This window comes from Gobio gobio (genome assembly GCF_949357685.1).
Source record: "Gobio gobio genome assembly, chromosome: 13".
Lineage (NCBI taxonomy): Eukaryota > Metazoa > Chordata > Actinopteri > Cypriniformes > Gobionidae > Gobio > Gobio gobio.
Window position 1 is genome coordinate 54,428,506 of NC_137106.1, and position 15,255 is coordinate 54,443,760.

General features: G+C 38.4%; 1 protein-coding gene across 1 annotated transcript in view; it reads right to left on the minus strand.

Annotated features, from left to right (window-relative positions):
- Positions 1-13,898, minus strand: part of ccdc197 (coiled-coil domain containing 197) — a gene marked incomplete at its 5' end in the record, with an annotated part of 29,713 nt that extends 15,815 nt beyond the window's left edge. The window contains 2 exons of the mRNA XM_079832793.1: positions 13,420-13,465; positions 13,630-13,898. Coding sequence (XP_079688919.1) covers positions 13,420-13,465; positions 13,630-13,898 — 315 coding nt within the window. The remainder of the gene's footprint in view (positions 1-13,419; positions 13,466-13,629) is intronic.
- Positions 13,899-15,255: the final 1,357 nt, after the last annotated feature.

A 15,255-nucleotide genomic window follows, 5' to 3' on the forward strand; every position in this document is an offset into this window, starting at 1 on the left:
CTAACACTCACACTGATACTAACACTCACACTAACACTAACACTCACACTCACACTAACACTAACACTCACACTAACACTAACACTAACACTCACACTAACACTCACACTAACACTAACACTCACACTCACACTAACACTAACACTAACACTAACACTCACACTAACACTAACACTAACACTAACACTCACACTAACACTAACACTCACACTAACACTAACACTCACACTCACACTAACACTAACACTCACACTAACACTAACACTCACACTAACACTAACACTAACACTAACACTAACACTAACACTCACACTAACACTAACACTCACACTCACACTAACACTAACACTCACACTAACACTAACACTAACACTAACACTAACACTCACACTCACACTCACACTAACACTAACACTAACACTAACACTAACACTCACACTAACACTAACACTAACACTCACACTAACACTAACACTCACACTCACACTAACACTAACACTAACACTAACACTAACACTCACACTAACACTCACACTAACACTGATACTAACACTCACACTAACACTAACACTAACACTAACACTAACACTCACACTCACACTCACACTAACACTAACACTAACACTCACACTAACACTAACACTAACACTCACACTAACACTAACACTCACACTCACACTAACACTAACACTAACACTCACACTAACACTAACACTCACACTCACACTAACACTAACACTAACACTCACACTAACACTAACACTAACACTAACACTCACACTCACACTCACACTAACACTAACACTAACACTAACACTAACACTCACACTAACACTAACACTCACACTAACACTAACACTCACACTCACACTAACACTAACACTAACACTAACACTAACACTCACACTAACACTAACACTCACACTCACACTAACACTAACACTGATACTAACACTCACACTAAGGGCCCTATCTTGCACCCAGCGCAATTGACTTTGTACACCGACGCATGTGTCATTCCTATTTTGCACCCGCGCAAAGCACGCTTTTCCCTCCACAGAAGCACGTCGCTAAACTAGTGAATGAACTTGCGCTCCCTGGGCGGTTCAGCGCAAAAAAGGAGGCGTGTTCCGGCGCAAACAATCCCTGGTGCTATTTTGCTGTTCCATTAAACAATTGCGCCAATGACCAGAAAAAACCTAGTCTAAAGTCAGTGGCGCGTTGCGCGTTGTTCATTATGCTATTTTAAGGGCGCATGCTTGACCATAATGTATAGCGTGCACAACGCGCATACACTTTGCTCATGTAATCTACACAGATGCAACAGTTATTTTTGCAAATCATAAATTGTTACACTAAAAAAATATTAACACATGAGATGACGGAAATCATTGTGGTGTGCCACGAAGATGTGAAAAAATAGGCATAAATCTAGCTTACAAATGATTCAGGCTAATTGTAATAATTAAGGATAAGAACTGTTTGCCCAATAGTGGCAAGACATATATGTATATAAGGACATCTGACAAATTGGTTTGTCCGTCAAGAACCAGGAAAAAAAATCGACTGAAAAACTGAAAAAACTGAAAGACTGAAAAAAAAAAGACTGTGAAATCACCTTTACCATAATGTACAACATTACAACTTCACTTCTCTGTCTTTCACTGCTCTAACAAGCACATCAGTCTCCTCGGCTGTGAACCGCTCCTGGCGTGCGCCTGATAAATACGCCATAATAATAGCAATCCATAATGGAACTTGCGCACCTGCTTTTAAAGGGAATGTTGGATGACGCTCGGATTGGTTTATTCACGTTACGCCCAAACCACACCTATGAATAATGAAGCTACTTCAGACCAACCCATTTTAGATTTGCGCTGGGCGCAAGAGCCATTTATCCCGCCGAGAAAATAGCAACAGCGCCGAGACCCGCCCACAAAGTTACTTGCGCTTCGCGTTTTGACACTTGCGTTTCAGATCGTTAAAATAGGGCCCTAACACTCACACTAACACTAACACTGATACTAACACTCACACTAACACTCACACTAACACTAACACTAACACTAACACTAACACTAACACTAACACTCACACTCACACTAACACTCACACTCACACTCACACTAACACTCACACTCACACTAACACTAACACTAACACTCACACTAACACTCACACTAACACTAACACTAACACTCACACTCACACTAACACTAACACTAACACTCACACTAACACTGATACTAACACTCACACTAACACTAACACTCACACTAACAGTAACACTAACACTCACACTAACACTAACACTAACACTCACACTAACACTCACACTAACACTAACACTCACACTAACACTAACACTAACACTAACACTAACACTAACACTAACACTCACACTAACACTAACACTAACACTCACACTAACACTAACACTAACACTCACACTAACACTAACACTGATACTAACACTCACACTAACACTCACACTAACACTCACACTAACACTGATACTAACACTCACACTAACACTAACACTCACACTAACACTAACACTCACACTCACACTAACACTAACACTAACACTCACACTAACACTAACACTAACACTAACACTGACACTAACACTAACACTAACACTAACACTAACACTAACACTAACACTAACACTAACACTCACACTCACACTCACACTCACACTAACACTAACACTAACACTCACACTAACACTGATACTAACACTCACACTAACACTAACACTCACACTCACACTAACACTCACACTAACACTAACACTCACACTCACACTAACACTAACACTAACACTCACACTAACACTCACACTAACACTAACACTAACACTAACACTAACACTAACACTCACACTAACACTAACACTAACACTAACACTAACACTCACACTAACACTAACACTGATACTAACACTCACACTAACACTCACACTAACACTGATACTAACACTCACACTAACACTAACACTCACACTAACACTCACACTAACACTAACACTAACACTCACACTCACACTAACACTCACACTAACACTCACACTAACACTCACACTAACACTAACACTAACACTCACACTAACACTAACACTCACACTAACACTAACACTCACACTCACACTAACACTAACACTAACACTGATACTAACACTAACACTAACACTGATACTAACACTCACACTAACACTCACACTAACACTAACACTAACACTCACACTAACACTAACACTCACACTAACACTAACACTAACACTCACACTCACACTAACACTAACACTCACACTAACACTCACACTAACACTCACACTAACACTAACACTAACACTAACACTAACACTAACACTCACACTAACACTAACACTAACACTCACACTAACACTAACACTAACACTCACACTAACACTAACACTAACACTGATACTAACACTCACACTAACACTCACACTAACACTGATACTAACACTCACACTAACACTAACACTCACACTCACACTAACACTCACACTAACACTAACACTCACACTAACACTAACACTAACACTCACACTAACACTAACACTAACACTGATACTAACACTCACACTAACACTCACACTAACACTGATACTAACACTCACACTAACACTAACACTCACACTCACACTAACACTCACACTAACACTAACACTCACACTAACACTCACACTAACACTAACACTAACACTCACACTAACACTAACACTCACACTAACACTAACACTCACACTAACACTAACACTAACACTAACACTCACACTAACACTCACACTAACACTAACACTAACACTCACACTCACACTCACACTAACACTCACACTAACACTAACACTAACACTAACACTCACACTCACACTCACACTAACACTAACACTAACACTAACACTAACACTCACACTAACACTAACACTAACACTGATACTAACACTAACACTAACACTAACACTAACACTAACACTGATACTAACACTAACACTGATACTAACACTGACACTAACACTAACACTGATACTAACACTAACACTAACACTCACACTAACACTCACACTAACACTAACACTAACACTAACACTAACACTATCACTAACACTAACACTGACACTAACACTGATACTATCACTAACACTAACACTAACACTAACACTATCACTAACACTAACACTAACACTGACACTAACACTGATACTAACACTAACACTAACACTGACACTAACACTGATACTAACACTAACACTAACACTAACACTGATACTAACACTCACACTAACACTAACACTAACACTAACACTAACACTATCACTAACACTAACACTGACACTAACACTGATACTATCACTAACACTAACACTAACACTAACACTATCACTAACACTAACACTAACACTGACACTAACACTGATACTAACACTAACACTAACACTGACACTAACACTGATACTAACACTAACACTAACACTAACACTATCACTAACACTAACACTGACACTAACACTGATACTATCACTAACACTAACACTAACACTAACATTATCACTAACACTAACACTAACACTGACACTAACACTGATACTAACACTAACACTAACACTGACACTAACACTAACACTGACACTAACACTGATACTAACACTAACACTAACACTAACACTGATACTAACACTAACACTAACACTAACACTGATACTAACACTAACACTAACACTCACACTAACACTCACACTAACACTAACACTAACACTAACACTAACACTATCACTAACACTAACACTGACACTAACACTGATACTATCACTAACACTAACACTAACACTAACACTATCACTAACACTAACACTAACACTGACACTAACACTGATACTAACACTAACACTAACACTGACACTAACACTGATACTAACACTAACACTAACACTAACACTGACACTAACACTAACACTAACACTGATACTCACACTAACACTCACACTAACACTAACACTGATACTAACACTAACACTGATACTAACACTGACACTAACACTAACACTAACACTGACACTAACACTGATACTAACACTAACACTAACACTGACACTAACACTAACACTAACACTAACACTGATACTCACACTAACACTCACACTAACACTAACACTCACACTAACACTGACACTAACACTAACACTGACACTAACACTGATACTAACACTAACACTAACACTAACACTGATACTCACACTAACACTCACACTAACACTAACACTAACACTGACACTAACACTAACACTAACACTATCACTGATACTAACACTAACACTAACACTGACACTAACACTGATACTAACACTGACACTAACACTAACACTAACACTATCACTGATACTAACACTAACACTAACACTGACACTAACACTGATACTAACACTAACACTAACACTAACACTGACACTAACACTGATACTAACACTGACACTAACACTCACACTAACACTAACACTCACACTAACACTAACACTGATACTAACACTAACACTAACACTCACACTAACACTAACACTAACACTAACACTAACACTCACACTAACACTGATACTAACACTCACACTAACACTGATACTAACACTAACACTAACAATGATACTAACACTAACACTGATACTAACACTAACACTAACACTAACACTAACACTAACACTAACACTGATACTAACACTAACACTGATACTAACACTGACACTAACACTAACACTAACACTAACACTAACACTGATACTAACACTAACACTAACACTAACACTGATACTAACACTAACACTAACACTAACACTGATACTAACACTAACACTAACACTAACACTGATACTAACACTAACACTAACACTCACACTAACACTCACACTAACACTAACACTAACACTATCACTAACACTAACACTGACACTAACACTGATACTATCACTAACACTAACACTAACACTAACACTGATACTATCACTAACAGTAACACTAACACTAACACTATCACTAACACTAACACTGACACTAACACTGATACTAACACTAACACTAACACTGACACTAACACTGATACTAACACTAACACTAACACTAACACTGACACTAACACTAACACTAACACTAACACTAACACTGATACTCACACTAACACTCACACTAACACTAACACTGATACTAACACTAACACTGATACTAACACTGACACTAACACTAACACTAACACTGACACTAACACTGATACTAACACTAACACTAACACTAACACTAACACTGATACTAACACTGATACTATCACTAACACTAACACTAACACTAACACTGATACTATCACTAACAGTAACACTAACACTAACACTAACACTAACACTAACACTAACACTGATACTAACACTAACACTAACACTGACACTAACACTGATACTAACACTAACACTAACACTAACACTGACACTAACACTAACACTAACACTAACACTAACACTGATACTCACACTAACACTCACACTAACACTAACACTGATACTAACACTAACACTGATACTAACACTGACACTAACACTAACACTGACACTAACACTAACACTGACACTAACACTAACACTAACACTAACACTGATACTCACACTAACACTCACACTAACACTAACACTAACACTAACACTGATACTAACACTAACACTAACACTGACACTAACACTGATACTAACACTAACACTAACACTAACACTGATACTCACACTAACACTCACACTAACACTAACACTAACACTGACACTAACACTAACACTAACACTATCACTGATACTAACACTAACACTAACACTAACACTGATACTAACACTGATACTAACACTGACACTAACACTAACACTAACACTATCACTGATACTAACACTAACACTAACACTAACACTAACACTAACACTATCACTGATACTAACACTAACACTAACACTGATACTCACACTAACACTCACACTAACACTAACACTAACACTAACACTGATACTAACACTAACACTAACACTGACACTAACACTGATACTAACACTAACACTAACACTAACACTGATACTCACACTAACACTCACACTAACACTAACACTAACACTGACACTAACACTAACACTATCACTGATACTAACACTAACACTAACACTAACACTGACACTAACACTGATACTAACACTGACACTAACACTAACACTAACACTATCACTGATACTAACACTAACACTAACACTAACACTGATACTAACACTAACACTAACACTGACACTAACACTGATACTAACACTGACACTAACACTCACACTAACACTAACACTCACACTAACACTAACACTGATACTAACACTGACACTAACACTCACACTAACACTAACACTCACACTAACACTAACACTGACACTCACACTAACACTAACACTAACACTCACACTAACACTCACACTAACACTAACACTAACACTAACACTCACACTAACACTGATACTAACACTCACACTAACACTGATACTAACACTAACACTAACAATGATACTAACACTAACACTGATACTAACACTAACACTAACACTAACACTAACACTAACACTGATACTAACACTAACACTGATACTAACACTGACACTAACACTAACACTAACACTAACACTAACACTGATACTAACACTAACACTAACACTAACACTGATACTAACACTAACACTAACACTAACACTGATACTAACACTAACACTAACACTAACACTGATACTAACACTAACACTAACACTCACACTAACACTCACACTAACACTAACACTAACACTATCACTAACACTAACACTGACACTAACACTGATACTATCACTAACACTAACACTAACACTAACACTGATACTATCACTAACAGTAACACTAACACTAACACTATCACTAACACTAACACTGACACTAACACTGATACTAACACTAACACTAACACTGACACTAACACTGATACTAACACTAACACTAACACTAACACTGACACTAACACTAACACTAACACTAACACTAACACTGATACTCACACTAACACTCACACTAACACTAACACTGATACTAACACTAACACTGATACTAACACTGACACTAACACTAACACTAACACTGACACTAACACTGATACTAACACTAACACTAACACTAACACTAACACTGATACTAACACTGATACTATCACTAACACTAACACTAACACTAACACTGATACTATCACTAACAGTAACACTAACACTAACACTAACACTAACACTAACACTAACACTGATACTAACACTAACACTAACACTGACACTAACACTGATACTAACACTAACACTAACACTAACACTGACACTAACACTAACACTAACACTAACACTAACACTGATACTCACACTAACACTCACACTAACACTAACACTGATACTAACACTAACACTGATACTAACACTGACACTAACACTAACACTAACACTGACACTAACACTAACACTGACACTAACACTAACACTAACACTAACACTGATACTCACACTAACACTAACACTAACACTAACACTGATACTAACACTAACACTAACACTGACACTAACACTGATACTAACACTAACACTAACACTAACACTGATACTCACACTAACACTCACACTAACACTAACACTAACACTGACACTAACACTAACACTAACACTATCACTGATACTAACACTAACACTAACACTAACACTGATACTAACACTGATACTAACACTGACACTAACACTAACACTAACACTATCACTGATACTAACACTAACACTAACACTAACACTAACACTAACACTATCACTGATACTAACACTAACACTAACACTGATACTCACACTAACACTCACACTAACACTAACACTAACACTAACACTAACACTGATACTAACACTAACACTAACACTGACACTAACACTGATACTAACACTAACACTAACACTAACACTGATACTCACACTAACACTCACACTAACACTAACACTAACACTGACACTAACACTAACACTAACACTATCACTGATACTAACACTAACACTAACACTAACACTGACACTAACACTGATACTAACACTGACACTAACACTAACACTAACACTATCACTGATACTAACACTAACACTAACACTAACACTGATACTAACACTAACACTAACACTGACACTAACACTGATACTAACACTGACACTAACACTCACACTAACACTAACACTCACACTAACACTAACACTGATACTAACACTGACACTAACACTCACACTAACACTAACACTCACACTAACACTAACACTGACACTCACACTAACACTAACACTAACACTCACACTAACACTAACACTAACACTGATACTAACACTGATACTAACACTCACACTAACACTAACACTCACACTAACACTAACACTGATACTAACACTGATACTAACACTCACACTAACACTAACACTCACACTAACACTATCACTGATACTAACACTAACACTAACACTGACACTAACACTGATACTAACACTAACACTAACACTGACACTAACACTGATACTAACACTGACACTAACACTAACACTGACACTAACACTCACACTCACACTAACACTAACACTATCACTGATACTAACACTAACACTAACACTAACACTAACACTGACACTAACACTGATACTAACACTGATACTAACACTCACACTAACACTAACACTCACACTAACACTATCACTGATACTAACACTAACACTAACACTGACACTAACACTGATACTAACACTAACACTAACACTAACACTGACACTAACACTGACACTAACACTGACACTAACACTAACACTGACACTAACACTCACACTCACACTAACACTAACACTAACACTAACACTAACACTGACACTAACACTAACACTAACACTGACACTAACACTAACACTAACACTGATACTAACACTAACACTAACACTAACACTGATACTAACACTAACACTGACACTAACACTAACACTAACACTAACACTGACACTGACACTAACACTAACACTAACACTGACACTAACACTGATACTAACACTAACACTAACACTAACACTGACACTAACACTAACACTGATACTAACACTAACACTGATACTAACACTAACACTGACACTAACACTAACACTAACACTGACACTGACACTAACACTAACACTAACACTGACACTAACACTGACACTAACACTGACACTAACACTAACACTCACACTCACACTCACACTAACACTGACACTAACACTGACACTAACACTAACACTCACACTAACACTCACACTAACACTAACACTGACACTAACACTGACACTAACACTGACACTAACACTCACACTAACACTGACACTAACACTAACACTCACACTAACACTCACACTAACACTAACACTGACACTAACACTAACACTAACACTGACACTAACACTGACACTAACACTGACACTAACACTAACACTAACACTCACACTAACACTCACACTAACACTAACACTGACACTAACACTAACACTAACACTGACACTAACACTGACACTAACACTGACACTAACACTAACACTAACACTGACACTAACACTGACACTAACACTAACACTCACACTAACACTCACACTCACACTAACACTGACACTAACACTAACACTCACACTAACACTCACACTAACACTAACACTGACACTAACACTAACACTCACACTAACACTCACACTAACACTAACACTGACACTAACACTAACACTCACACTAACACTAACACTAACACTCACACTAACACTCACACTAACACTAACACTGACACTAACACTAACACTCACACTAACACTCACACTAACACTAACACTGACACTAACACTAACACTGACACTAACACTAACACTCACACTAACACTCACACTCACACTAACACTGACACTAACACTAACACTCACACTGACACTCACACTAACACTGACACTAACACTAACACTCACACTAACACTAACACTGACACTAACACTGACACTAACACTGACACTAACACTAACACTCACACTAACACTCACACTAACACTAACACTGACACTAACACTAACACTAACACTGACACTAACACTGACACTAACACTAACACTCACACTAACACTCACACTCACACTAACACTGACACTAACACTGACACTAACACTAACACTCACACTAACACTCACACTAACACTAACACTAACACTAACACTAACACTGACACTAACACTAACACTAACACTGACACTGACACTAACACTAACACTCACACTAACACTAACACTGACACTAACACTGACACTAACACTAACACTCACACTAACACTCACACTAACACTAACACTAACACTAACACTAACACTAACACTGACACTAACACTAACACTGATACTAACACTAACACTAACACTAACACTAACACTAACACTAACACTAACACTGACACTAACACTAACACTAACACTAACACTAACACTAACACTGACACTAACACTAACACTAACACTGACACTAACACTAACACTAACACTGACACTAACACTGATACTAACACTAACACTGACACTAACACTAACACTAACACTAACACTAACACTAACACTAACACTGACACTGACACTAACACTAACACTCACACTAACACTAACACTAACACTAACACTAACACTGACACTGACACTAACACTAACACTAACACTAACACTAACACTAACACTAACACTGACACTAACACTAACACTCACACTAACACTAACACTAACACTAACACTGACACTGACACTAACACTCACACTAACACTAACACTAACACTAACACTGACACTCACACTAACACTCACACTAACACTAACACTAACACTAACACTGACACTGACACTAACACTAACACTAACACTAACACTGACACTAACACTGATACTAACACTAACACTAACACTGACACTAACACTAACACTGATACTAACACTAACACTAACACTAACACTAACACTAACACTAACACTGACACTAACACTAACACTAACACTGACACTAACACTAACACTGACACTAACACTAACACTAACACTCACACTAACACTCACACTAACACTAACACTAACACTCACACTAACACTCACACTGATACTCACACTAACACTAACACTCACACTGATACTAACACTAACACTAACACTGACACTAACACTAACACTGATACTAACACTAACACTAACACTAACACTAACACTAACACTAACACTGACACTAACACTAACACTAACACTAACACTAACACTAACACTGACACTAACACTAACACTAACACTGACACTAACACTAACACTAACACTGACACTAACACTGATACTAACACTAACACTGACACTAACACTAACACTGATACTAACACTGACACTAACACTAACACTAACACTAACACTCACACTAACACTCACACTCACACTAACACTAACACTAACACTAACACTAACACTGACACTAACACTAACACTAACACTAACACTAACACTGACACTAACACTGATACTAACACTAACACTAACACTGACACTAACACTAACACTGATACTAACACTAACACTAACACTAACACTAACACTGACACTAACACTAACACTAACACTGATACTAACACTAACACTGACACTAACACTAACACTAACACTAACACTGACACTGACACTAACACTAACACTCACACTAACACTAACACTGACACTAACACTGACACTAACACTAACACTAACACTAACACTGACACTAACACTAACACTAACACTAACACTGATGTTTTTTGAAAATGTAAAAATGCAGAATGTCTCCTGTGATGGGTAGGTTTAGGGGCAGTGTGTGTGTGTGTGTGTGTGTGTGTGTGTGTGTGTGTGTGTGTGTGTGTGTGTGTGTGTGTGTGTGTGTGTGTGTGTGTGTGTGTGTCTGTGTGTGTGTGTGTGTGTGTGTGTGTGTGTGTGTGTGTGTGTGTGTGTGTGTGTGTGTGGGGACTGGTAATCCCTACGTTATGGGGACAAAATGTCCCCACAAAGATGGCAATATCCGAAATCCTCATCCTTGTGGGGACATTTTTGGTCCCCATGAAGGAAACATCTTATAAATCAGACTAAGTGATGTTTTTTGAAAATATAAAAATGCAGAATGTCTCCTGTGATGGGTAGGTTTAGGGGCAGGGGCAGTGTGTGTGTGTGTGTGTGTGTGTGTGTGTGTGTGTGTGTGTGTGTGTGTGTGTGTGTGTGTGTGTGTGTGTGTGTGTGTGTGTGTGTGTGTGTGTGTGTGTGTGTGTGTGTGTGTTTGTGTTTTAACACACCTGTGTTATTACAGGGATGAGCTTTATGTTGTCATCCTTCTGCTCTCTGTCATGACACAAACAACACACACACCATTATCAGACAAACCCCAGCAGTGCACAAGTTCTATTACACTTTATTACACACACACACACACACACACACACACACACACACACACACACACACACACACACACACACACACACACACACACACAGTGACTGTACCTGTGCTCCCCTAACTGCGTTACAAACACGTTTCTCTTCCTGTGTTGCACTCTCAGCGCCGGCAGGGCCACGGCGGCGGAATCCATGAGTCCCGGGGACACACCGGCGAGCGGAGAGACGGGATGAGCCGGAGAGAGGAGCGGAGAGACGGGATGAGCCGGAGAGAGGAGCGGAGAGACGGGTTCTCTAATAGTTTTGTTCCGCTGAACTCGCTTTTCCTGTTGCTCGGAAACACACTGGCATGAGCGAGGACGCGCCGCTGTTGTCATGGTAACTGAGCGGAAGTGCTCGCTCTCGGTGTAGTTTCAGAACCTGCCGCGCTACTGAGACTCATGATCACTGAGAGTCATATCAGCACTTCCTTGACAGTTTATTAATTTATTTATTGAACAATATCAATTTACAAACTCAAATGGGGAACAATAATATGCATATGAAATATAGAAAATAACATGTAATTAAATAATTTACACGTAAGAGAAGGTTCTCTCAAAGTTATCAAACATGTTCTTGCAGTAACGCTAGTAAAACGTTTTCTCAATGTTGTCATTTGTAAACATTCTAAAAACATTAGCATAGAAACGTTATTTTTGCATTGTTAGTGGAACGGTTTAAAAACTTTATTAAAAATGTCTTGACAAAATTAGTCATACTTTTCTCTTGTGCTGAGCTAATGAGAGGAGGAATAAACATCTCACACACAGCATCGCCAGCTGCACACATCACTGACAGGCTGACTTTACTTCTGCTTTATGTGTGTTTGAGGTCACCATGATGGAGATCAGTGTTTGAGTCGGGCTCTTGACATTACTGTTTCTCTGGCGGCTGGGTTTCCATCCAAACGTGAAGCGAATCTCTTCAAAGTTCACAATAAAATAAACAAATGTGAATCAGGTGCGTTTCTATCGAGATGTTCGAGCTGTAGTATCCATCAGTAAATAAAACCCCATGAGCGGAAACAGTGGTGTGAGTGAGCGATGAGGGTCGGTTCCCGTCGGAGGGACATTTTCGGGTCAGTTTTCGAGTAACATTGAATCATTTAAGTGAAATTTGTGCATAAATATCAATCATAAGCCAAACATTACTGAATTTAAAGAGCCAGAAGTGGGGAATGAAGAGCTGGTTGGGAGCTGAGCCCAATGATCCAGTTCTAAAAGAGCCCTCCCATGGGTTTAATGTTCGCTACGGCAGATACGTTTCCATCTCCCATTATTCGCATTAACTCTTTTTCGCACAACTCAAAAACCACCTCAAGCGCGCGTAAAAACATTTTAGCGAATTAATCAAAATTTGCCGTTTTCATCTCTCATTTCTGATGCAATACTTCAAAATGAGCATAAAAACAGAGTGATGGAACCCAGCTCAAGTGTTTATGAAGCACATTTGTTATCGCTTCAAGTCACCATGATGGAGATCAGTGTTTGAAAGCAGAGAGAGAATATGATCGGATGATGTTGGCTATTTATTGATGACATCATCATGTCATCATCACGAGTCACTGATCGCTTTCAGAGTCTAATGCTATGATTATATAGTAGGTTATGTGTTATTAATTCAGCATTATTCAACACAGTGGCCATGTGATTCTACAGCATGAGATCCAGTTGTGGTAATCAAATAAAATGC